This window comes from Brachyhypopomus gauderio, chromosome 12, assembly GCF_052324685.1.
Source record: "Brachyhypopomus gauderio isolate BG-103 chromosome 12, BGAUD_0.2, whole genome shotgun sequence".
NCBI classification, from domain to species: domain Eukaryota; kingdom Metazoa; phylum Chordata; class Actinopteri; order Gymnotiformes; family Hypopomidae; genus Brachyhypopomus; species Brachyhypopomus gauderio.
The window spans coordinates 22,956,239-22,984,048 of record NC_135222.1 but is presented as its reverse complement, the minus strand read 5'-3'; the positions used below and the strand labels follow the sequence as shown (position 1 = coordinate 22,984,048).

The window sequence follows — 27,810 nt, the reverse complement described above, 5'->3', positions numbered from 1 at the left end:
TTGGTAATGTTACAGAGGTGTAGAAAATCAATCCTAGTATTATCTATGTATTTATCAAATGATAGGTCAGAATCGAGTATGACGCTGAGATTTTTGGCTATTTTTTGTCTTGTGGTCTTTGGGCCCAGAATGAGAACCTCCGTTTTGTCACCGTTAAGGTGGAGGAAGTTTAGTGACATCCAGCATTTAACATCTCTTACACAGGCCTCAATTTTTCCTAAACTGGACTTGTCATCAGGTTTGGCTGATATGTGAAGTTGGGTGTCATCTGCATAGCAGTGAAAGCTGACACCAGGTTTGTTTATAACTATTCCCAATGGTAGCATGTATAATGTAAATAATAGTGGTCCTAAGATGGAGCCTTGCAGGACTCCATATTTCACTTTTGTGCATTTGAAGGGAAAATTATTGAGGTCTACAAACTGACAGCGATTGGTTAAGTAAGAATTAAATCATAAAAGGGCTGTACCTGAGATTCCAACCGTTTTGTAACCTTTCTACCAGGATCTTGTGATCTATTGTGTCGAAGATCGAGAAGCACTAGTAGAGATACATAACCTTGATCAGAGGCAAGAAGGAGATAATTTGTTACTTTAACTAGGGCTGTTTCAGTACTGTGGTGGAGCCTAAATCCAGATTGGAACTTTTCTAATATTTGATTGCTATGCAGATATAAGCATAATTGTTGGGCCACAGCGTTTTGGATATAATGCTGATATATATATGATATATGATCTTGGATATAAATCATGGGTTTAAAATGGGTCTGTAACTAGATAGTACAGTTTGATCAAGATTTGGTTTCTTGATCAGGGGTTTAATGACCGCTAGTTTACAGGATTTGGGCATGTGACCTATTGTAATGGATTACAGTGGAGTTAACTACCATTATAAAGGGTTCAGTCACAACTGGTAACACCTCTGAGTAATTTTGAGAGAATTGAGTCTAATGTGCAATTAGTAGAATTTAATGATGAAATTATTTTCTCCAATTTTGGTTGAGGGAGTGGATGGAAAGTGTTTTTTCTAATGCAAAATTTTGTTCAATGTCAACGAAACCAGGTGAAAGACCAGTTGGATTACATATAAAATGATTTATATTTAGTCTAATATTCTCTATTATATTATCAAAGAAATCCATAGACATTAATAGTGAGATTTTCATGGAATCTGAGATTCAGCGCCTGCTTGATTTTTTGTAAGTTTAGAAATAGTACTAAAAAGTACGATTGTTTTTATTATTTTCAATCAATGAGGCTAAGTATGCTGAGTGTGCTTTAGTGAGTGTCCTTTGGTATTCAATAATGCTATCCTTCCAGGCACAGTGTAATACTTCCAGCTTAGCAGATCGAAATTTCTGCTCTAATTTACGTGCTATTTGTTTTAAGTTCCGAGTTTAGTCTGTGTACCACGGGGCAAGCTTTTAAATCTGGCCTTTTTATATTTGAGTGGAGCTACTATATCTAGAGCTGATCTGCAGGTATTCTCTAAGCAGTTGGTAAGACTGTCTAACACTACACTGTGGTGTGTATGTGTAGTGTGTAATGTGTGTGTAGTGTGTATTGTGTAATGTGTATGTATTGTGTAGTGTGTGTAATGTATATAGTGTGTAATGTATTTAATGTTTGTGTAGTGTAATGTATGTGTTGTGTGTAATCTGTGAGTAGTGTCTAAAGTGTGTGAATTGTATGTAGTGTGTAATATGTGTGTAATGTGTATTGTATGTGTAGTGTGTGTGTAGTTTAATGTGTGTATAGTGTATAATGTGTCTTCAATGTTTTCTATAGGTGGGCTCCATTTCTGCTAATGCAGAGGATGATGGACAGTGGTCACAAGGACTTATCTCTGCTGTGAGTTCAGAAAAACTTAATAACCCTTATTCTTCTTAACCATTCATAACCCTAACCCTTCATAACTCTAACCCTAACCCTTCATAACCATTCATAACCCTTCATAACCCTTCATAACTCTAACCCTTCATAACCCTAATCCTAACCTTACACAGACCTTTGATTATATGTATCATAAGGTATATCAGACTTGTATTGTCATTGTATTATTTCTCATCTAGAAAGGCTTAACAGGCAACATGGCATTATGTGTAGCTTGCTTTACATGTAGCTTGTGTTAGGCATGGCTGGCAGTAGGCGTGGCTGGAAGTATGCCTAGCTGGCAGTAGGCGTGGCATGCTGTAGGCGTGGCTGGTAGTAGGCGTGGCTGGTGGTAGGCGTGGCTGGTATTACAGATGAATTGCTGTAAGCAGATGTGGTTGGTTGCAGGCTCGTCTGGTTGCTACAGCGACATGTGGCCTGTGTGAGACTGCGAAGGCATCAGTGCAGGGGGAGGAACATGAACGTGAGGAGAAGCTCATCTGCTCCATCAGGCAGGTGGAGGCCTCCACCACACAGCTGCTGGTGGCTTGCAAGGTGAAAGCAGACCAGGACTCAGAGGCCATGAGGAGGTTACAGGTATACACGCACACACGCATACACACAAACACACACACACGCGCACACACGCATACACACACACAAACACGCACACACACACACACAAACACGCATACACACACACACACATACCCCACACACACAAACACACAGACCATATACACTAGTATCAAAAATGTACATGTAGTAGTTACACTTTTGAATGATGGGAAACATACATATAAAAAAGATGTTTTAGATACAGTATGTGTGCACGTGCATGTGTGTGTGTATGTAAATGTGTGTGTGTGTGTGTGTGTGTTCATGCAGGCTGCAGGTAATGCAGTGAAGAGAGCCTCAGACAGTCTGGTGAAAGCAGCTACGGCCAGTGAGGACAGCGTGGTGGGGAAGGGCAGATATGTTGGAGGAATCACTCAGGTGAAAATCGCCATGCTGATCCATTGCAGGTTCTTGCTGCTTTGTACGTCTTGGCAACTTCATAGTAAACACCAGCAACATGTAGATTAATGGAGTAAAATCAGATGTGCACATTCAAATGGTCAGTAGAGAGAACAGAAACATGCTGGAGTAGCTGGAGAATTGGAGAATTCTGCCTTTGGGCTAACGCTAGTTTTATAGAGATCTAGGGGTTACCCTTTCCCTAGTTTTATAGAGATCTACGGCTGACTCATGCCCTAGTTTTATAGAGATCTAGGGGTGACCCTTGCCCTAGTTTTATAGAGATCTAGGGCTGACCCTTGCCCTAGTTTTACAGAGATCGAGGGCTGACTCATGCCCTAGTTTTATAGAGATCTAGGGGTGACCCTTGCCCTAGTTTTATAGAGATCTAGGGCTGAGCCTAACCAGCTGAAACAATGATGTAGTGATGCAGTGTTATAATGTTGTAATGCTGCAGTGTAGTATTATATTGATCAGTTGTAGTAATGTACAGTTGTAGCATCTTGTAGTATTGTAGCATCGTAGTGTTGTGAAGTACTGTTGATGTAGTGATGTCATATAGTGATGTAGAAAGTGTGTAAAAGGGGAGGTACAACACACAGGAAGTGTAAAAGTGGAGGTACAACGCACAGGAAGAGTAAAGTTAATAAAAGTAAGTATACGGCTAACTCAAGCTAACTAGCTAGCTAGCGTTTACAGACAACTTACAGACATGTTAATGAAACTTTCAAATGTTAATGAAAGAAAGTGAACCGTAAATGCTAGCTAGCTAACTAGCTAACTAACCAGCATTTATAATCCATTTTCATTGCCGTTTCTGAGTGGTGTAAACATTGACGAAAGTCTTCTTCTGTCTTGTTGTAGTATTGTAGTATTGTAGTGATAGAGTGTTGTAGTGATGTAGTTGTAACGCTTGGTACTTGTGCTGAGAATGAGGATCCATACACAGGGTAGATGTTTAGTATTTAGAAAAGCGCACAGGCAGAGTGCTGCGGTATGAATAGGGAAGAGGCGATGTTGAGAGGCAGCTAACAGGGAACGGCAGCAGAGAGAACGATCCAGAAACTAGCCAGAGGTACCAAAGAACAAGACTGAGGAAGAAAAGAAGAAACAAACCAACTTCAAAAAACCAGAAGACAAACAGGAATCTCACTTAGAAAACGCTCAGTGACTAACTCGTAAAGAGGTGGCAATACTTCGCAGAGTCATGCTGGTGATGTGCAGGATTAAATACAGGCACGATCAGTGCAAATGGAAAGCAGCTGATGAGAATCCCTAGTATTCTGGAGATGGCGAACTCTGGTGGGGACATCAGGTCTGACAGTAGTGTTGTAGTGATGGAGTGATGGAGTGAGGGAGTGATGTAGTGTTGTGGTATTGTAGTATTGTAGTGATTTAGTGATGCGGTAGCTTCAGTAACTTGTTCTTTCTTGCAGATCATCACAGCCCAGGAGGAGATGCTGAGGAAGGAGAAAGAGCTGGAGGAGGCCAGGAAGAAACTAGCTCAGATCAGACAACAGCAGTACAAATTCCTGCCTAGTGAACTGAGAGGTGATGAGGACTGAAGTGTCCTCACTTCCTTCCAGTGGGTGTGTGAGAAGTGTGAAGGACAAGGGATGGAGGGATGGAGGGATGAAGGGATGAAGGGATGGGGGGATGAAAGGTGAAGGTACTTGATGATGGGTTACAAGTTCTTGGTTCTGTTAAAACAGCATCATAGATCTTACAAGTGTAAAGTGTAAGTGTGCTTACAAGTGTGCCATCTGCAGCTCCACTGAAGGGTCCATATGATCATAAATTAGAGTGCTGGAAGACCTTTTAACTCTTAACAAGTCAAATGTGATTTTCTAATGTGATCCATATGAATTCAGAAAGATCCGAGATACAGCTTTCTTGTGTTACATGATAGTGCTAACCATTGGACTCTTAGCCACTAATGCACAACTTGTGAGTCACAACGTTTGCTTTCTTTACCTTTTTAAATGTTTAACGTTGGCATGAGAAAGTGTTCCTGCTGGTGATGGAACAGACTGGATTCTTGTTCTGGGCTATTCTGTGGATCCTGTGTACTTTGTTGAATCAAATGAAAGGGATCCATATGTCTGTTATCAGTCTGTAGTCTTTTTAAGTGACTGCTGTGAATGTTTGTAAATGTAAGTTAAGATACTTTTTATTATTGTCTTTTATATGAAGAATACATGCATAAACAAACAATACTTATTCAAAAACAAACACTACGTATTCCAAAATAAAACCAAATGAAACGGTGAGTAAACCTCTCCACCCCGCCCTCATTCACAGCATTCCTGGGCTTCCTGCTTCTTTTGCCCCAAAGACGATGACATGAAACAAACGTGAGTGACCACTGTATTAGAACTCTTCCTCCATGCTTTCGTAATGTTTTTATTGTTATTGACGTACCACTTGCTAATCATGAACTAGTATTCGTGGAAAAGCAAAATAAAGAATCTAGGACTATATTTGGCTGAGTGGGACCCCTAACCCATCAATGCACAAAGGCAAAATGAACGTGCTGATAAAAATGGATCCGATTGTGCTGACAGCTGCCTAAAGTTCAGCTCCGTGCTCTGAACAGACAGGTGTTGACAGGGTTTCTTCCTCATATTGAGTCCCTGTCTGTGACTGCTTTCTGTTTCACTTTCAGCACAGTCAGGCAGGCCAACACAGCTCAGCACAGTCAGCTCTGCCACAGCTCACAGACTTCTCTGATGATTAGGGTTAGCGTTTTACATTATTTATTTCGATTTTCATTGTTACAGTCTGAGTTAGGGCAGCAAAAGAATAATGAGAATCTTACGCAAAACTTTTCAAACACCAGACAAATATAAAACGTGTGCCCTTTTGGCATGGTACACCCAAGTTTTTTGACCAATGTCTGCTCAATGATGCCTACAAGATTTGTCTTTCATAAAAATGAACCCTCACATAGTAAATGTCCGTTGTACAAGCAGATGAGTGTTATATGTGTACATTGAATCTGCATGTTTCTACCCCAGTGCTTCTTAATGCTCTGGCACTTTGTGTTTAACTCAACAGCTGTTCTAGAGGCAGCTGATCTGTAACTCACACTTAAAGTGTTATTGACAGTCATCCTCCCAGGCTGAACTGGGATCAGTTCTGCAACAAAGCTCATAATGGAAACGGGTCCTGGGAAAGTGCTGAAGGGTTAATGGAGTTGAGGGGAATTCTAATGATAATCGTAACCCCTAACCCTAACCCTAGATTCTAAAACTAGGGTTAGAGAAATCCTTATCCTAACCTTAATCCAAGGGGTATGGCTAACCCTAATCCTAACCATCTTTAATCTTATCAGATTAGAATATGGGAAATAATGATTCAATGTTATAGATCTGAAGTGATGTATGTAAACTATCTGACTGCAGTTCAGGAATGTTTTGTATCACTGAAAGTAAAGGGATTCAAAATGACTTCCTGTCAACTATTATATTCATCATGGATGGATGGTGTGTGTGTGTGTGTGTGTGTGTGTGTGTGTGTGTGTGTGTGTGTGTGTGTGTGTGTGTGTGTGTGTGTGTGTGTGTGTGTGTGTGTGTGTGTGTGTGTGTTTTATATCTGTGTTCCTGTTGATAATGGTACACATCATTATACCCCCTATATGAACATTCAAGTGTTGCACTATTAGAACATCTGCTGAGATGTACTGTATCGTTATTGTCTTTCATCATAAACAAACAAGATTCCTATAACTCCCTATAACTATAACATACATTCTTTAAACCCCAATCAGTGGTGGCTTTATTCTCCTCTACATACTACTGTGGTCGGGTTGAGTTTAGGGAATATTTAGCCTATGTTAGTAGACAAAATGAACCTTGCTAACTGTTCCTTCTTATCCTTTTACTTTAGTCTCAAATTTCAGCCTTTGTTGTTCAAGTAGAACCAAAACCCAGTGCGGCTAGGGTTAGGATTAGGATTAGGGTTAGGGTTAGGATTTTAGGATTAGGGTTAGGGTTAGGATTAGGATTAGGGTTAGCTGACCTGTAACTCAGCCTGTAGCTCTGATGCTGCTAGAATGTCAAAATGATCTTTCTGGCAGAGGACAGTTTAGGCTACTAACGCTTTTACGTGATCTTTCTGGCAGAGGGCACGGTGGTATGTCCGAGTCATCAGAACACTGTCCCGCTATATCAGGCAGGAATGGCGTGCTAATTTGAGCCACTGAAGGTGACGTCTTTTACAGAATGAGCAGCGCTCTGCTAGGGCCACAGCCTGCCTGCTTTGCTTAGTTCAGTGAGCTTTATTCTCAGAGCAAATGCAGTTTACTCTGAGTAATTTGCGTGTTTAATGCTCTTTGTGCCATTAGACATGCAGAGAGAGAATTAAGGTGTTTGAAATAAACTCATTTGTACAAAGCTGTATCTAGTTTTATATGTGATGGTCTGTAAATAACAGTCTGTATGTATTATTTATTGGTTAGTAGTACATAATATATCTCCTCCTAAACTAAAATCAATCAATTTCTGAAAATGGGTTTTGAACTTGTGTCCACACAGCTCAGAACTGATGTAAGAGGCATGCGAAAGAAGACAGAAAGGGGTTTATATTCAGATTTGGGCTACAGGAGTGCAGAGTGTAGACATGTAGGTGATTTATGGGTGGTGCCAAGGTGGATCTGTAGGACCAGCTGGTGAACCACAGGTTCCGTATGGCAGTCTGCTGAATCCTGGGGGATGTCTGGAAAACCTGGAGTGGATGTTTCTATGCCCAGGCCTCCATAAATGACAGATGTGTATTTCTACTCCTACACTACATCCTGCAAATCTGGACCTCGAATCCAAATCTGGTTCTGGATTTTGTAATCCCTTGTAGTTAATTAATTGATTCATGTAACAGGTTGTCACACCTGACACCTGGTGGAGACACGGCGGATGTGCACCTGGAGAACTGAACACCCTGTGCTAAGTGTTAAGTAGTAAGAAGGATGGTCAGTGTCTTTCTGTCACACATCTGCCCACACTCTACATAACACACTCACTCACACACACCCTTTACCTTACACACACACACGCACACACACACACACACACACGCACACACACACACACACACGCACACACACACACACCCTCTACCTTACACACACACACTCTCTCACCCTATATCTTACACACACTCACACACACCCCTTGTGCCTTTCAGATACTTGTATATAACAGCTATTGTGTATGTAGAAAGCCAAAATCATGGAAATGTGCTGTGAATGTAGTACTAGTATAGTAGTCTCTAACCCCTAACCATTTAGTAGTCTAGTAGTACTAGTATAGTAGTCTCTAACCCCTAACCGTTATAGTAGTCTAGTAGTACTAGTATAGTAGTCTCTAACCCCTAACCGTTATAGTAGTCTAGTAGTACTAGTATAGTAGTCTCTAACCCCTAACCGTTATAGTAGTCTAGTAGTACTAGTCCAGTAGTGCTAGTAGTCCATAATCCCCAACCCTTATAGTTGTCTAGTAGTAGTAGTAGTATAGTAGCCTCTAACCCTAAATCCTAACCCTTATAGTAGTCTAGTAGTAATCATATAGTAGTCTCTAACCCTAATGCTTTTGCATGGAGTTTAGTCCAAGCCCCTCCAGTCCCGCCCTAACCCTAAACCCTTACCCTAACCATAACCCCTAAACCTTAACCCCAACCCTAACTCTAGCCCTAAACCCTAAACCCCTTACCCTAACACAAACACCCTGCCAGGATGATGGTGTGTCTGTGTTTCCTATTCTGTCCCACACAATACCACCACTAGGCCCCTCTCCAAGCTGTCTGCGGGTACTGGGAGCTGCATGTGGTGAGCATGTGGTTATGGGACTGGCAGCGTAACCGTGAGGAAGAACACCAGTGCCACTTAAAGCCGAGAGGCATGCAGGGGACGCCCAGGGGCATTTATCAGGTCGCACAGCCAGACAAACAAAGTGGTGAAGGACTTCTCCAGTGATGTCAGGACTTCCTGTTAGGAATGTGCAGGCTGAGTAGCCACTTAGACTGTGTGTGTCTGTGTTTGAACATGTGCACATAGGAAAAGTCCCACAATAGACATTTGTCAATAGTGAAGGAGTAATTGACCAGAAAGCCATTCTATCTCTAAGCACACAGCCATACATCGTCACACATAGTCACAGCCACACATAGTCACACTTTCAAACTCATAATCTTTTTGTAAAAAAAAATTGTTAACTAAAATTTTATTCCCTCAAAAACGGGTATATCTGTGATAGTACTCCAACTTTTAATAATGAAATTGACCATGTTTATTATTGTAACGGATCTTCTACATCTTCTGGAAGGTTCTACTGTTCAGTTAAGCCAATGAGGCAAGTTAATGGAAGAATGAGAGAAGGTTTTACAGAGATGGTCTCACAGAGAATGTTTTACACCCTATCAGTATGGTAGTCTGTATATGAAGCAGAAATATGTCCTAGTAAGCATGCACACACAAAAATAACTCCACATAGTAACTAACCTTAATCCTAACAAGTAAAAATAACTCCACATAGTAACTAACCTTAATCCTAACAAGTAAAAATAACTCCACCTAGTAACTAACCTTAATCCTAACACAAGTAAAACTAACTCCCCCTAGTAACTAATCCTAACCCCCAGGATCAAAAGAAACAGATCAAACAAACAAAAAAAGAAAACAAAGTCACTTTCACTCTTGCCCTATGACTCCAGCTCTCGTGCTCACTCTGACTCCTCTTATATCTCATTGTCATTCTTGCTCTCTCTCTCGTGCTCACTCTTACAGCTGCTAAAAGAACTGCTATTGCTAGCCAAAAGTTATGACATGCTCTGTGTCAACACGGCTCTCAGTGCATAACTGCAGCGCTCCATCAGCTTAACAGTGAATGAGACTGGATCACTGAGATTCTCCACACACTACATTAACAATGAATGAGACAGGATCACTGACACTCCCCACACACTACATTAACAGTGAATGAGACAGGATCACTGACACTCCCCACACATTACATTAACAGTGAATGAGACTGGATCACTGACACTCCCCACACACTACATTAACAGTGAATGAGACTGGATCACTGACACTCCCCACACACTACATTAACAGTGAATGAGACTGGATCACTGACACTCCCCACACACTACATTAACAGTGAATGAGACTGGATCACTGACACTCCCCACACATTACATTAACAGTGAATGAGACTGGATCACTGACACTCCCCACACACTACATTAACAGTGAATGAGACTGGATCACTGACACTCCCCACACACTACATTAACAGTGAATGAGACTGGATCACTGACACTCCCCACACACTACATTAACAGTGAATGAGACTGGATCACCTAAATTCCCCACACACTGTTCCATTCTGTGGCCAACTGAAGATAAGACATCTGCTGAACATGAACATGACTGTAAACATGACAATAGTACTGATTTAACAGGTGATTGCTGAAGACATGTTTATTGCATGAACAATGCCAAACAGGCTTGTTGTCATGTCTTTTTGTTGCAGGTCTGATACACTCAGTGAGAACTATAGCATGCTCACAGTGCTCTCTCTCAGGGGTGTTGTAAATGTCAAAATGGCTTGAGTAATTCAGAGGACCTCGAGCTAGACACATGTCCCGAAACATGACTGGTAGATACCATTTTTTAATTTAATAACATTGATACTATAAAATATTTAGTGATCAACATGTTTACAATCTCAAAATGCCTATGATTTCCTCTTCTGTGATATTAGAAAACAGTCACACTAATTTGCATAGTCCAATTTAAACATTTGAAGACTATTTTTTACATAAATCAGAAATGTTTCTATAGTGATTAGGATAGCTATGTCAGCTAAACCTTGATTAGGATAGCTAAGTCATAGATAGAATGGCATGATCAAATTGTATAAGATTTTAGAAATAACTTGAAAAGTTTAATACTGCAGCATTTCGAAATAAAGGCCTAGTAAACATAAATGAAGAATGAACAGAGGTAAATCATGCTCATGGGAATTTTAACTCCTTATTTTCTCCATGCTTACGTTGTTCACTCATCTTCTGCCCTGGTCTGGGATTAGAGGGGCAGAGGGGGGTGGGGTGTGAGGAGTTGTTAGAAATAGGATCAAGACTTCTTGGGGATGGGAGGTGGGTGCCCTACAGATCCCATATATAGCCATATCAACTGTTCAATGTCTTGGGGCAGCGAATCGTCCAGCAGATCTTTAAAAAAAAAAAAGAGTCTGAGCAGAGCAGGAACCAGTAGGAGTGGTTCCCTAAAGGGTTCTGGGAACACCGTGGAACTTATCAGCCCTTGGAACATATCTCCCAGCTCTCAGTGGGACCGAGTTCACACTCCAGATCAGCCTTCAGGTTGGTGCAGACGCTCTTCAGTTGTCTTTTCCCCTTCACCTGTGGTCGTCAGCAGAACATTAAGCAGCCATGGATGCCATTAAGAAGAAGATGCAGATGCTGAAGCTGGACAAGGAGAATGCCTTGGACCGAGCTGAGCAGGCGGAGGTGGATAAGAAAGGAGCGGAGGACAGATGCAAACAGGTCAGCATCACTGTGGCCATCACCACAGGCACTGGAACGCACTGGAACACTGTAGTCCAACGGGGACGACCGGTGTAGGTTCACAGGCAACGTTGACCCGTCTTCAATATGGACAGCCAGCGTGCAATTAGTGATTAAGTTAGTGAGTACTGCTTTTAAGAAAATATGTGTTTAACTTTTTGGTATGTGCATTTTTATGCATAGACTATTTCAATTACTAGGATTAAGGTTAGGATTGGGCTTAGGATAATATTGTGCACCACGTGATGCCTTACTGGGCACATTTGAATGTCACAGCTGCCAGATCATGCAAGCTAAATTTCAACACAGTAATTTCATACATCTAATGTTAGCCGGGAAAATCCTCCAAAGTGACTACACACTGCACTATGGGCACACTGCATCATGTCATGCCTGCCTTGTATTATGAAATTATACACGCGCGAATGACGCATCTGTGGAGGGAGAGACGTCCTGACCGCTCTGTGTTCCCTTGTGTTTATACCAACGCTTTGTACATGTGGCCTTCCTCGCATCTCCCCATCGCCCACTCCTCAGCTGGAGGACGACCTGGTCGCTCTGCAGAAGAAACTTAAGGCAACCGAGGACGAGTTGAGCAAATACGTTGAAAATGTGAAAGATGCTCAGGAGAAACTGGAAAATGCAGAGAAGAAAGCCACCGTCGTAAGTGAAAACGCGCGTGCTAGAGCACTTGTACACACAACAAAACAGATTTTTTTTTAAACAACAAAATTAACACACTACATTCTGCTCAGTACCCAGAAAAATATTTTCTGTGCTGAGTTTTCTGTTTGTTTTGTTTTGTAATATATGAACTAAATTTCGAGTAATAGCCGATAAATTTCAGTATGTGCAACAAGACGCAACTGTAAAGATACCCCAGCCGTATGTATAACCCTGCCGCATGTGCAGTTCTGGGGGGTATATTTAGTGCAGTGCTTTATAAGGAAACGTAGGTGCTCTTGGGCTCGGCTGTGACCTCGAGGGGTTTAAATGTGGGTGCGTGTAGAATTTCACTTCACTTTTCTCTGGGTAGCTTAACCTAATTAAGACGAACTTCTCCAGCGTTTGAGAAGAGAAGTTACAACACCTCCAACAGCTTCATTAATGTTTCATAATGTCTGTCATTCTATTTTAACTAAGATTTTAAGTTATATGGAAACAATAAAAAAATTATCTGCAGCAATATTTGGCATCAAATATAATAAACTTAATAATCATTTAATCGTCATTTAAACTTCATCTAATGCATAAATATAATCTATAAAATATTACAGTAAAGCCAAACGGCGAATGTGTATCATTTTACGTTGATGGCATTATTGTGAACAGACCAAGAGTATTAAACATAACTAACCACTAGATGGCGTTGATAGTGCTGGAGTCATGAAACGTCCTAAACGACAAATCATATAACGCATTATATATATATAATGTGTGTATGTATGTATGTATGTGTGTGTGTGTGTCACAGTTTATAGTTTATTCGCACTTGACGCTATTAACAATAATGTTAATAATTGTTAATATAATCTAATATTTTAGAACGCTAAATCGGGAATAAAACTCGGCCAGTTCACACCAACATTAACTTCCCGTGTTTGGTGCGTCTGACGCGCATCCAGCGCTGAGCGAAACGCAAGACGATCTGTAAGGCCGATTCATTAAGTTCATTAAAGAATGCGTCTGTTGAACGCATTAGCCGAGAATCTTACACAACTCATGTGAGATGGGGTAAAATAAAGAACACAAGGCAAAAAATATATATACACATTTAATCTGAAAACACGATGGATTTTAGATTGGTTTGTTGTGCTGTTTAAAATATATCGTAGTAGCGTTCATTAAATGGATAGGTTGATCTCTGCAGTTTATGTGGAGAACAGCAAAGTTCTCTTTCGTTGTGTTCTATATCAATTTTTTTCTGTTATACCTTGGTATCAAAATATAATAAATGTATGATTCTACAGGAATGTCAGTGGAATAAGGTAAAGAAAGATACGCAGACAGATATGGTGCTGCTATCGTTCCCCCATCCTCCCGCTGTTATGCATCTATAACAACCTTCTCTCCAGCGCAAACAGCCCTGACACTAGTCAAATATAATGACGTCAGATTGATCTAAGTCTACAGAGAGGTTTACTCTAGCGGTCTATAAATGTGTGTCTTGGGAAGATGATATTTAAAGTAATTCTGTGTTCTGCGTGTGTGAAGGCCGAGGGTGAGGTGGCTTCCCTGAACAGGCGTATCCAGCTGGTTGAGGAGGAGCTGGATAGAGCCCAGGAGCGTCTGGCCACTGCTCTGCAGAAGCTGGAGGAGACAGAAAAGGCCGCTGATGAAAGCGAGAGGTTTGTGTGTGGTGATCCAGACACTCCCCACACATCAGTCTCCGTTAATCACTTCCTACACATCACACTCCATTAATCACTCTCCACACTTCACTTTGTCCTTTTTAAATTTCACATAACATATTTCAAGGGAGCAAGCCGCTGAGATGTTTGGGGAGAGATTGTAACTGTCCGTGTGTCCATAACCCAGAGGCATGAAGGTCATTGAGAACAGAGCAGTGAAGGATGAGGAGAAGATTGTTCTCCAGGAGGGTCAGCTCAGAGAGGCCAAGAACTTTGCTGAGGAAGCAGACCGCAAATACGAGGAGGTGAGCTCACTCTTCCACACCTTTTCCATCTTCCATTGTCCTTCTCTTTCATTTTGTTTCAGGTAAACATTCACCCATGTTCTCTCTCTCTCTCTCTCTCTCTCTCTCTCTCTATGTGTGTGTGTGTGTGTGTGTGTGTGTGTGTGTGTGTGTGTAGGTGGCTCGTAAGCTGGGAACTGTTGAGAACGATATGGAGCGCGCGGAGGAGAAGGCAGAGCTGTCTGAGAGGTTAGGCCCTTATTTTAAAACACAGTGGGGTCAGACTGTGATGCTGTAGTGTGAACAGCAAGACTTAAAATATTTTAAAGTAACCCTAACCTCTAACCCTGACCCTAATGTCTAGTCTCACACAAGTCTTCATTGACCCTCTCTATTACAGTAAGTGCTCTGAACTTGAAGAAGAGCTGAAAACAGTGACCAACCTCATGAAGTCTCTTGAGGCCCAGGCTGAGAAGGTAAACCTGTGTGTGTGTGTGTGTGTGTGTGTGTGTGTGTGTGTGTGTGTGTGTGTGTGTGTGTGTGTGTGTGTGTGTGTGTGTGTGTGTGTGTGTGTGTGTGTGTGTGAGAGAGAGAGAGAGAGAGAGAGAGAATATGTGTATATGAGTATATGTGTGTCTGTGTCTTTGCATGTATTATGACTGTGAGTTTGTAGTCTGTTAGGTTAACTGAGTAACAGCCGTATCTCTGTTTATGTTGACAGTACACTCTGACTCCTGTTTATGTTGACAGTACACTCTGACTCCTGTTTATGTTGACAGTACACTCTGACTCCTCAGTTTGTTGACAGTACACTCTGACTCCTCTGTTTATGTTGACAGTACGATCTGACCCCTCTGTTTTTGTTTACAGTACACTCTGACTTGTTTATAATGACAGTACGCTCTGACTTTTGTTTATGTTTACAGTACACTCTGAAAGAGGACAAGTATGAGGAGGAGATCAAGATCCTGACTGAAAAGCTGAAAGAGGTGTGTTGGGTTTTAGCTCTTTGACACCACTGTTGAGTGGCATCATATACATTAGTAGTGTGTGTGGTGTGGGTGTGTGTACACTCACATTGCTGTGTATATTACAGGCTGAAACACGTGCTGAGTTTGCTGAGAAATCAGTTGCCAAACTTGAGAAGACTGTGGATGAAATTGAGGGTAGGTACTTTTCCACATCTTTCTCTGTTTTTGTTTTTATTTATGTTATTACATTTAACATAGATATTCTTAGTCCAGTATGTTCCATTCATGGAGTTTTGCTGGACACATGGTGGCAGTGCCTCGGTTTAGTGTATGTTTCTAGCGTCTGGTCTGTATATGACCTAATGTTTAAATAAATGCTTTGAAAAAGCATGTGGCAGCATTACAGTTCTGTCCACTTCCACGGTGCACTTAATGGGAGCAGCCATCGACTAGTGGTAGAGGAGCCGATCTTGTGATGCAAGGATACATGTAGGTTCAATTCCCAGATAGGCCATGACTGAAGTGCCCTTGAGGAAGTCACTTTACCCCAATTGCTCCCTGGGTATTGGGGCTAGGGCTACCCACACCACTCTGGGCATGTGTGCACCACAGCACCCTAGTGATCACCCCCGTGTGTGTGTGTGTGTGTGTGTGTGTGTGTGTGTGTGTGTGTGTGAGTGTGAGAGTGAGTGTGAGTGTGTGTTCTCATTGCACATATGGGTTAAATATGGAGAACAAATTCTGATTGGGGTGTAAATCACAGTTGTCAAATTGGCAACTTAATCTCGTATGGCATTGTAGCTGAGTGTAAAGGTGTGTAGCTGAGTGTAAAGGTATATTGCTGGGTGTAAAGGTGTGTAGCTGAGTGTAAAGGTGTATAGCTGAGTGTAAAGGTGTGTAGCTGAGTGTAAAGGTATATTGCTGGGTGTAAAGGTGTGTAGCTGAGTGTAAAGGTGTATAGCTGAGTGTAAAGGTGTGTAGCTGAGTGTAAAGGTATATTGCTGGGTGTAAAGGTGTGTAGCTGAGTGTAAAGGTATATTGCTGGGTGTAAAGGTGTGCAGCTGAGTGTAAAGGTATATTGCTGGGTGTAAAGGTATGTGGCTGGGTGTAAAGGTGTGTGCTGGTGTAAATGTAAAGAAGACTAAAAGACAAGAACATGGTGTTGTGGCTTTTTTTGTATGTTTTTCAGGTTATTCCTGCTCCATATCTTTGCTCTAACTCTCATATTGTTTTCTTTGCATGTCTGTTTACTTCATCACAATACAACTCCAATCATTTCATGATTGGTTACTGTAGATGAGGTATACTCTCAGAAACTCAGATTCAAAGCCATCAGTGAGGAGCTGGACCACGCCCTCAATGACATGTCCTCCATGTAAATATCATCACTTTTTTCTGTATTAAACATTTTACTCACATTTTGACTCATGCCTGTGCCACATTCTTTAAACTCTCACTAACCCACACTGACTGTACATATCCTCAACAAAGCTGCATGACGTTTGATGGTGCAGTGTTCAATGATTTATGAATGGATTAGTTGCCACTTTTCAGTTTGCTTTCTCCTAAAAATAACCTTCTTCTTGATAATAATTTTACACACGCACACGCACACACACACACACACACACACACACACACACACACACACACACACACACACACACACACACACACACACACACACACACACACACACACACACACACACCTAACCATTGCATGCTGCCTGTTTTTCTGCTGTGTATTTCATTGCTTTCTCCACCCACCCCATTCTCTTTCTTCCCTCTCACCCTCGTAGATAAAGTGTTTACGTTTCCCCTCACCCGGCACCAGCTGGCCAGCCCCCTCACTCTCTTCTTCAGCATTTCTGGTTTTCATCCACAATACCATCCTACCTGGGGGTGGGGTACCCAGCTCTGACATCACGTCTGTTGTATAGAACTTTGACTTATTTTGCTTTCCATAAAGTAATAAAAACACCTTTTTCTGACTCCACTCTCTTTACGTTTGTCTTAGTTTTTCTTATTTCCTTTATTTATTGTTGAGAAGCTCAAATAAAATCTATAAAAGCTCTTCTCGTCAACTCATGTTGCATTTTCTGCTTTATTCATCAACAGATAACAGGTCATATATACTACTTATTTACTATCTTTCTTCCTTTATTTTACTCTCTGTGTGTCTTTTTCCCTTCTCATGTCCCTGGTATTATTCTTTTGGCCAGATTGCCTTTATCAACAAATTCAGAAAAACATGTCACATGAACTCAGTTTTAGCACTCAACAAAGACTAAAGTGTAATATAAACTGGGACTATACTGTTTACTGTTGGACTAAAGTGTAATATAGACTGGGACTACACTGTTTACTGTTGTACTCCTATTGCTGGAGGTCTTTACTGCATGAGCAAGGTGCAATTACTGTGAGAGAGAAGGAAGTGATGTAATATGAAAGTGATTAAAGTAAATCTAATCAGACTATATACAGAGCAAAAGCTGCACAGTAAATCTAATCAGACTATATACCGAGCAGAAACAGCAACAGTAGAAACTCCAGGTCTTTTTACCTTCTTTACAGATGACTAGTTAATAATAGATATTTCTGGTTTACAGATTTATTTACATATACTTTACACTGAAGAAATTCACGACAATGGTTTCAAATGTGTACATTTTTGAGCAAATGAATATATACTATTGCATGTATATTTTGAACAAATGTTCTGTTAGATGGACATAGCACAGGCTATGATAATGGAAATTGTGAGCGTCAGCTGAGCATGACAACCTCCTGCACGTACATTTAGTTATTATTTACTTTTCAAACTTACATTTTATGAAATCTATTCAATGTCAAATTTATCTTAGAAAAATGGCATCTGTGCTGGTAACATGATTACCTTTCATGTTTGTAAATATAAGCCAGCCTAATTGAAATTAAACAGATGCTCAGAAGTTATGAACTAAAATTTCTGGAAATTGCTAATTCACAAATAAATGCATAAAAAGCCCTTAATTAAAAATTAGCTAACTGACAGAAAATTGCCCAAGAATGCTAACCCAAAACATCCCTAACCCAAAACATCCCTTTAAGGAGGAACATATTATTGTAGAACACTTTTTCTATCACAAAACCATGTCAAATCAAATCAAATTTATTTGTATAGCGCTTTTCACAACACATGTTGTCTCAAAGCAGCTTTACAGGATTTACAAGGTTTATACATGTCAGTGTATAAACACGTGATCTATTACTAAACAACAATGCATCCCAGATCAGCTCACTCACAAAAACACTTGCACAAATCTATATGATGTTTTATAACTGATTCATTTTAAAATCTTTTTGTTAAAGATGTGAGCCTGTGTCAACAGCAAGTGTGGAATACCACCTTTGAGGAGTTAGAAAGGAATTCTATTGAATGGCATTGATGTGTAATCAGACACGTAAACATGACAGTTGTACGAGCTGCTGCACACACCTTAAAGTTGAGCTGTAGGACAGGTTCAGTAGAGCAGGCCTACATAATCCCCAAGGTTATAATTTGTTTGTTTATTTTTTACATTCACTTAAATCTGTTTTTAAGGTTATTACAACAATAAAACAGGTTACAGTACATACATGAGTGACTGTCTTGTTAGTTTGTTACCACTGTATTGCTGGAACAATAATAATGGTGACCTATTAGTACACTGTAGGTTTATTCCTGGAGTTATAATAATGGTGACCTATTAGTACACTGTCAATGACCTATTATCTCTTTTCCTCACCCAAATCAACTCCAACTCCCCTGGAGTGCCCCAAGGCTCAGTCCTGTTGTTAGGCCCTCTTCTCTTATTTGTATACCCGTTTCCTTGGTGACATTATTTCTTCTCACAATTTGTCCCATCTTTGCTATGCTGATGACACCCATCTAATTCTTAAATGAGTACTTAAATGACTAACACCTTGTGTTTTTTTCTCTATGGTTATTTGCATTTCTCTGTTTTTAATTCCTGTTGATCCGGTTTAAGCCAATGTTTATTTGCAATACTGGGTAATGGCATTTATTCCTGTAGTTTAGTAGTAATCTGGTTCAATGGTATCTTGAATTCTGACCTATCTACGATCTACGATGCATTATGTGAACACATAACAAAGCACTTTGTAAGTTGCTCTAAATAAGAGTGTCTGCTAAATGCCCAAAATGTAAAAAAATTAGACATCTTTATGTAAAAAAATAGGCATCTTTAACCTTAAATCTCGAACCCTAATCTTAACCCTACACCTTTAACCCTAATACTGACACTGTATATTTAACCCTAAAAATATTTTATTTGTTATTTATTTGTTTAGGCTATATATTGATATTTGTAGAAATTGAGCAAAATAATATTATATTGTTAACAATTATAATTTAGGCCGAATTCTACATGCATAAATGAAAACGTAGTAATACCAAGACATTGTTATTAGTATTTATACAGGAAATAAAATATAAGCATTATCTTCAACAAATAGGAAAGCTAGAAAGACTGTAGACATTTGAAATTAGCTAGGGTTTTTTTGCATAATGCTACCCTGCGATTAAATGTATATATTTTATTGGTGTAACTGTGCTTTTGTTTGTGTGACATGGACGTAAACGCTCACAGACAAACTTCCGCTTCCGCTTCCGCCGGGTGGGTCGAAGGCTCGATGGTTATTTCTCAAAAATGGAAGGAGAACCAGCCTCGTCCAGCGGCCCAGTGGACAGTAAAGCGGGCTTTATTCTCAGCAACGTAGCCGAGGTCGTGGAGAGGATCCTGACGTTTGTTCCCACCAAAGCTCTCTTCCGGATAGCGAGGTAGTTATTCACCTCTTTGAGCCAGAAGTCTGGGTTTGGGGTTAATGCTAGTTTAGCTGGCTAACTGGGTCAGTACCGACTGTTAGCAACAACGCTACCTGAGCTTAACGTGTCAAGTTGATTCAAGTATATTAAATATGTTACCCAACTAGCCAAAAACACTAGAATTAAACGTCAGGAATACTGTGAACGTCTGAAAAGTGAAACGGTTTGGTTTAGTTGCATCCAAAGCGAAACCTATTAGGTTACATACATTCAAAGCTAGCAAACCTTCAAGTGTTATTGCAGACCAAGACAACTTACAAGTGTTGTTGACATTATAACATTATATAACATTACACCATCACAGTTTGTGTCTTTGTAGGGTTTGATCGTTTATTTCTCACGACACCATCTGTGTTTTTTTTTTACTAGGTTTGATCTTGTTTATTGTAGTTTAACTCTGGTGACACTGTAAGTCTTTGGTTATTTATATGGTTTGCTGTAGTGTAACTGGTGTTTCTGTGCAGGGTATGTAGGTTGTGGAGGAACTGCGCCCGCAGAGTTCTGCGCAGTCAGCAGAAAATGACCTGGTTGTCTGCCTCGGGCTCGTCCAGATATGAAGAACATGTTCTTCTGGGAGAAATGAAAGAAAGCTTGGAAGTCAGATGCATTTATTTTACGACCTCATACATAACATGGTTACATACATTCAAACTTTGAAACAGTTGCTTATACTGCTAGACAAGTCATTTATATTATAATATAAACTTTTTGTGACATGGAATCTTGCGGTCTTGGGTTAGGGCACAGCAGCAGTGCCTTGGGGTAGTTTGTAAGGTGTTAGGGTCTAGGGTTGGGCTAGTTTGATGTAGTTTTTATGAGGTTAGGGTGGGGGTAGTTTGAATGCAGCAGTAACACTCCAGTAGTTTCCTTGAGCTTCACAACAAATCAAATGGAGAGAACATATGGACTGTGTTTATGCCTCTGATATTACGATTGCTTATTATTTGTGTCTTTATCTGCAGAATATCTTCCTGCTGCCTCAGACAGCTTTATTAATGATGGACAGTGAAAACTTCAGTGCGCATAATGGTTCTTTTAGACACAAAAAAGGTAAGAGGCTCTTGATGTTTGTGGAGTCGTTGTGAAAAGGATTACTGAGGATTACTCATGATTACTGAGTATTTCCCCTGTAATTTGTTAACACAGCCAAGAGGTCTGAGGATGAGGAGGACTCTGACACTATGGACAGACTGAGACGCTTACTGCCTCCATCGTGTGACATTGTATGTGCCATCACCCCAGGGGTTGTATGTAAGTTTCTCTGTGGTGTGCTGAAGTGTTTTAATATGAGTGCGTTGCTCATTTTGTGCATTGTGCAGACTTGACAGTGAGTGTCAATTTCAGTCCAAATCAACAGTTTTAAAGGGCTGTTTGCTGCGATATGACATTCATCAGAATCACTGCCTTTTCAGGATTTTCACTTTTGTATTATACTTTCATAATTGAAGTAGTGTTAGGAAATAAACATGAACAATCTTCCTAAAAAATATTTTTAGAATGTTCATTAACATTTTTCATACTAACTTTTTAAAGAAAATGAAGACAGATGTGAAAATTTGAAAGGTGTTACTGAGCCTACAGTCTATGAACAAGCTGTTATAATCATGCACTGTATTAAATAGGTTTGTTTATTATGAACATTTTCAATGTGGTACAAATAGATGTTCAGCAACAGAGCCAACATGACAGTCTGTGGATGTTACAGTGACCCCTAGTGGCCTCCCCAATGCAATGCCCCAGGAGTTCATGGAGGGTGAAGCAGGTTTCAGCCTCCTGTTTCCTGCTGTGGAAGGAGTTCAGATGCGATCATTTCACTTCTGCAAAGATAGCCTCACTAAGAGTGCTTTAGAGGAAGCAGGTGAGATGGTGTCACATTGAGCATACACACAAAAACTAATGTTTTGTGTTTTTATGGCTGCTAAACAGATACTAAAATCTAAGTTCACATAATAGTTGCTCTAAAATTAGAGCACAGTTGATTTGTTCTCTTTGGGGAAATTGTCATAACGTTTCTAAGAGTGAGCTGAGGGCTGTTGTTGTTTAGGGTTGGTGGGGAACCCCGACTTGAAGGTGGTGCTGCTGTTTGGCTATGAAGCCTATAAATCAGGAGGTGGGCGCTTCTTCAAGCAGCTGCTGGAGCCTCTGGCCAACAGTAATGCTCTCATTGCTGGGGGCCACGTGGAAAGGGTCTTCCCACAGCACCGAACCTGGTAGGTGAAACAAAGATGCCACCTTTGGCATCTTTTTTGTATGCATTTGCAGATTTCTACTGCTGGAGATTATCTGTTTGTGAATGTGCACTTTGAAAAGTGTTTCCCAGGGTACCCGCGGGTCCTTAAAAAGTCTTAAAATGTCTTAAATTTAGTTTTCCATATTCAAGGCCTAAAAATGTCTTAAAATGTCTGGAATTTTATGAGGGGAGGCATTAAATTATTATAAGTGTGTGTTGTTCAGTTGTTCTGGCGCGATGTGAACTTTGCCGAATCTAGCGCTAATGCAGAAAATAACCGCTCCAGGGTCCTAGTGCTAGATTCCTAGCGTTGGAGTATACAGCCTCAACAACGTCAACAATTTTCGTTCGCCACCCCCCCCCCGTTAATAGTATTATTCTTTCTTGTGAGAGGTATTAAAAAGGTCTTAAGTCATTGAATTTGAGATTTAAAAATGTGCAGATACCCTGGTTTCCATGTCTGTGTGTGCGGTCTGTGTGTGTACGTGTTCCATGTGTATGTACACACGTGTCACTTGCACTGTTTGCAGTGGGACAAGCTGTTTGCCTGGTTCGTTTGGAGTGCTGGGTCTTGCTCTGAGTGGCCCCAGGATCCAGGGCGCCTCGGTGCTGCTGGACCAGGACGTCAGCAGCCCCAGAGCGGCCGAGGACACCCTGCGACGCCTGAAGGCTGCAAACATCCCGGAGAGGAACACCGTGGGCTTCATGTTCGCCTGTGTGGCCCGTGGCCCCAACCACTACAACCACCAACACAACGTGGAGGCCGAGGCCTTCCACAAGCTCTTCCCCTCCGTGCCTCTCTTTGGCTTCTTCGGAAATGGTGAAATCGGCTGTGACCGCATCGTGAAGGAGAGCTACACACTGGGCGAGACAGACACCAGTGGTCTACAGCATGGCTATACCACCATCATGAGCCTGGTGCACTTGGGATGAAATGTACACACACACACTTGCACACATTCTAGAACAATGTTGAAGCTATCTGTAACCGTAGTGCTAGATCTGGTCTGAAAGAACACTCTGTGAGGCCTCTTAATCCACTGGATCCAGTTATTTTCTCAAAGCTTTATCTTTACTTGTAAATTGAAATAAAAAAAACTTCTTGTGTATAATAAGGACAGGAAAGATAAAGAGGTGATTTTGTGCTGTGCGTTTTATGGCATGGTGCTAACATTGACTTGAAATCGACTTTTTTTTTTTTCCCAAGTTACATAATGTCACATGGTGCATTCTATGTAGGGGATGCTTCTTAATGGAAAAGGTGTTGTATATAGATAGTTTCAGGACTAATTTACAAGCATTTAAAGTTGCTGCATTTTGGGGAGTAAGAAGTTTCTTGCGGAAGTGACTTAATTAGAAACTTCTCTGGTGTGCCTGGCGCTCATGTTAAAGTAGCTGCTTCTCAATACATGAGAAGTCTATTTTCCTGTTGAGTTGTAACTGGGTCAATGTAATATTAGTTCTGTTGATTTTTATTTTGTTTTTGCTATTTGTTCCTTCTGGAGGGCATTTTGTAATCTAGAGTAGTGCAGGTAGTGTAGGCATTCTGTTTTTGTACTCGGTTAAATGAATAGTCTGCATTCCACTGACCCCAGTGAAGGGACAGCGTGTGTGTTTTCACTTCTTAATAAACCAGAGGTATCTGGTTGTGCCAGCTTTCAGATGAGTTTTTATTTGGGGAAAATGTACTCTCTCAAGCTTCACCAGCAGATGGCAGTGTTAAGGCGAGATGCAAGGTAAGACGCATCATATTTTTTAATACCTTTACATGATGGGAGGGAGCGTCTGATTTCACCCTCAGTTAAGTCTGTCTTTGTCCACAACCATATAAAACAGTTTCTGTAATAAATGATTGAACTATCACGTTTTGATCTTAACCAATATACTTTGAGTCTGTTATTTTTATTAAATCTGACGTATTTAGACACAGAAGCTCCCTAGTTACCTTTCCATTTTTCCCTAAATTGACAAAAGGAGTGTTTTGAATTATTTTTTCTGTTGCCTTTTATAATTCTGCTTTGTGGGGTTGTGGACCCCAGCGGATCGATCAACAGCCTCAGTGTTAAAATCACCACCCAGTTAGCACAGAGTGGAAATCAGATGGCATCAGGGTATTTTCATTGCTTGCTACTTTATTGAATAAAGTGTCAAATAATTAAAAGAATCATAAAGACTTGCTGACTAATCATTCACGTTGCCTCCAATAGTGTCAAAACACTGATAATCAAACAAAGACTCACAGACTATTCACATCTAATGTTGGGAAAGCTGCTAATATAATCGTCAGTCAAGCAGTTATTTTGCCTGTGACAAACTTGTATTTGAGCTGTTTAGTTTTTTCTTATAAATAATACTAAAACATAAAGAGTAACCTTTCTTTTTAAACCGAGTGTTTGTGTGTACACGCTATCTCTATTATCCAACCAGAGCTCTGCGGGGTGACAGGTGGGAGGGGTCGCAGATTCAACAGCACATGACACTCACTTCACTCTCTTCACCGGAGTCACTGGCTTCCGGTAGCTGCAGATGTCAAATATAACCCTTGATGGACCAGCTTCCCTACATGGTGTCCATGGTCAAGCCAGATCTGTACCATGAACACTCTGAACCTCAAATATGGTTTGACCTGAAACTTAAATTCTCACGGAAGACACAACAACAGACTATTCTCTGTCCTGCTCTGAGATGGTGGAACAATCTTCCCCTAGATGCTCGGACGGCAGTGTCTCTTGCCATCTTCAAACGCAGACTGAAGACTCACCTGCTTGTTGAGTACTTAAATGAGCACTAACACAGCAGATTGCACTGGTTCCCCTTGCTCTTAAATTGTATGTATGAGGTTATTTGTGTTTCTTGGTAAAAAGTTTGCCTCCTGTTTGTGAGCCTGTTTAATCATAATACTAGGTACATTGATTCCTGTAGTTTAGTAGTAGTCTGGTTCATGGGTATGGAATTCTGGCCTATCTGTGCTATTATCTAGGATGAATTCTGTGGACAGCAAAACACTTTGTAAGTCGCTCTGGGTAAGAGCGCCTGCTAAATGCCCTAAATGTAAAATGTATTCACCAGCATATGTCAAAGATCACACCAAATACTGTATAATTCCTAACCCTACGTTAGGGTGTAGTATACAAAAAAATCAAATTTAGAGGTTATTTTATACATTCTACAGTGCTCAAACTCAAAGTGCTCGAAGTATGAATGTATTTATTCTTTATACATGGAACTGTGGTGATACAGCCCAGTTACTGATCTATATATGTGGAGTTGTGATGATACAGCCCAGTTACTGATCTATATATGTGGAGCTGTGGTGATACAGCCCAGTTACTGATCTATATATGTAGAGCTGTGATGATACAGCCCAGTTACTGATCTATATATGTGGAGTTGTGGTGATACAGTCCAGTTACTGATATATATATGTGGAGCTGTGGTGATACAGCCCAGTTACTGATCTATATATGTGGAGTTGTGGTGATACAGCCCAGTTACTGATCTATATATGTGGAGCTGTGGTGATACAGCCCAGTTACTGATCTATATATGTGGAGTTGTGGTGATACAGTCCAGTTACTGATATATATATGTAGAGCCACGGACGTAGTTTTGGGGGGGGACGGGGGGGACATGTCCCCCCCACTTTTTCAAAAGCCGGTTTTGGTCCCCCCCAGTTTTTACAGTTAAAACCAAATATTTAAGTAGCGACGAAGTCATGTCCCCCCCACTTTTTAACGGTTAAAAAAACAATATCCAAATAGCGACAAATCTAGCACTAGGATCATGCAGCTCCGAGCTCCCCCCCCCCCCCCCCCCCGCTCAACAATTTTTGTTCACAGCGCTCAACAATTTTCATTCAACCCCCCCCCCCCCCCGCTCAACAGTTCGCCACCCCAGGTTGTGTCCCCCCCACTTATGAAATCAAAACTACGTCCATGTGTAGAGCTGTGATGATACAGCCCAGTTACTGATCTATATATGTGGAGTTGTGGTGATACAGTCCAGTTACTGATATATATATGTGGAGTTGTGATGATACAGCCCAGTTACTGATCTATATATGTGGAGCTGTGGTGATACAGCCCAGTTACTGATCTATATATGTAGAGCTGTGATGATACAGCCCAGTTACTGATCTATATATGTGGAGTTGTGGTGATACAGTCCAGTTACTGATATATATATATGTGGAGCTGTGGTGATACAGCCCAGTTACTGATCTATATATGTGGAGTTGTGGTGATACAGCCCAGTTACTGATCTATATATGTGGAGCTGTGGTGATACAGCCCAGTTACTGATCTATATATGTGGAACTATGATGATACAGCCCAGTTACTGATCTATATATGTGGAACTATGATGATACAGCCCAGTTACTGATCTATATATGTGGAGCTGTGATGATACAGCACAGTTACTGATCTATATATGTGGAGCTGTAATGATACAGTCCCGTTACTGATCTATATATGTGGAACTATGATGATACAGCCCAGTTACTGATCTATATATGTGGAACTATGATGATACAGCCCAGTTACTGATCTATATATATAGAGTTGTGATGATACAGCCCAGTTACTGATCTATATATGTGGAGCTGTAATGATACAGTCCCGTTACTGATCTATATATGTGGAACTATGATGATACAGCCCAGTTACTGATCTATATATGTGGAACTATGATGATACAGCCCAGTTACTGATCTATATATGTGGAACTATGATGATACAGCCCAGTTACTGATCTATATATGTGGAACTATGATGATACAGCCCAGTTACTGATCTATATATGTGGAACTATGATGATACAGCCCAGTTACTGATCTATATATGTGGAACTATGATGATACAGCCCAGTTACTGATCTATATATGTGGAACTATGATGATACAGCCCAGTTACTGATCTTTATACATGGAGCTGTGGTCCATGAAACAACATAGACTCTTGGTTGGCACTTTGAGTGATTGTGTGTTTCAGTATGTGTGTTCAGCCTGCACAGTACTGCCTATGGCACAAAACCGCAGGACTGACGGAATACAGTCTGGTGACACACCTGGGTTCTGTGAGCAAGCCACGGGTGACAGTGGCAAGGAAAAACTCCCTAAGAGCATGAGGAAGAAACCTTGAGAGGAACCAAGACTCAAGGGGGAACCCATCTTATGGCTGACGCTGGTCACCATAACAATAATTAGATACATAAAGAAGTGATGGGAACAATAAATAATTCTCATCTTTGTGTGTATTGATATACATGTGGTCTCTATGTAATTCTTATTAAGAGTCCTGGAGTGCTTGATGGTCAGTAACAATAGTCCGGGGCCGTGGAGATACAGCCGTAGGGGAGAATTCGGGGTGGTGAGAGGGGCCAGGGCAGTGGGTTTATCCTTCATCATAGCTGGTTAGGCAGGAGGTGGCAGGCCCAGAGTGGATAACAGGAAAGACTCGTATCTCCTCATCTCAGTATTTCTCAGGTACATAGAAAATGAAAGTCCCCTTGATTTTCATTAAAATGTGTTAACAATTATCTGTGTCTCTTTTTAGATAAACAGATCGTACTGAAATCAACTAGGCATATAGCTATAACGTTATTGTAATGAACGGGCAATACAACCAGTAGGCTACA

At 40.8% G+C, this 27,810-nt stretch overlaps 3 protein-coding genes across 9 annotated transcripts in view; all 3 read left to right on the top strand.

The window, feature by feature from the left end:
* LOC143528250 (talin-2-like) overlaps positions 1-6,337 on the top strand; it is a 51,738-nt gene extending 45,401 nt beyond the window's left edge. For all 7 annotated transcript variants that reach the window (XM_077023888.1, XM_077023885.1, XM_077023886.1 and 4 more), the window contains 4 exons: positions 1,788-1,850; positions 2,280-2,468; positions 2,760-2,867; positions 4,325-6,337. In XM_077023888.1, coding sequence (XP_076880003.1) covers positions 1,788-1,850; positions 2,280-2,468; positions 2,760-2,867; positions 4,325-4,453 — 489 coding nt within the window. In that variant the 3' untranslated portion in view covers positions 4,454-6,337. The remainder of the gene's footprint in view (positions 1-1,787; positions 1,851-2,279; positions 2,469-2,759; positions 2,868-4,324) is intronic.
* A 4,847-nt stretch (positions 6,338-11,184) lies between these two features.
* tpma (alpha-tropomyosin) lies at positions 11,185-17,150 on the top strand. Its single transcript, XM_077023890.1, has 10 exons — positions 11,185-11,447; positions 12,006-12,131; positions 13,683-13,816; positions 14,007-14,124; positions 14,282-14,352; positions 14,504-14,579; positions 15,030-15,092; positions 15,200-15,269; positions 16,371-16,449; positions 16,876-17,150. The coding sequence occupies exons 1-10, from the start codon at positions 11,334-11,336 to the stop codon at positions 16,877-16,879; spliced, it is 855 nt and encodes a 284-aa protein (XP_076880005.1). The 5' UTR covers positions 11,185-11,333; the 3' UTR covers positions 16,880-17,150.
* A 2,571-nt stretch (positions 17,151-19,721) lies between these two features.
* fbxo22 (F-box protein 22) lies at positions 19,722-24,050 on the top strand. Its single transcript, XM_077023882.1, has 7 exons — positions 19,722-19,898; positions 20,408-20,540; positions 20,906-20,993; positions 21,090-21,194; positions 21,649-21,801; positions 21,988-22,153; positions 22,704-24,050. The coding sequence occupies exons 1-7, from the start codon at positions 19,768-19,770 to the stop codon at positions 23,104-23,106; spliced, it is 1,179 nt and encodes a 392-aa protein (XP_076879997.1). The 5' UTR covers positions 19,722-19,767; the 3' UTR covers positions 23,107-24,050.
* Positions 24,051-27,810: the final 3,760 nt, after the last annotated feature.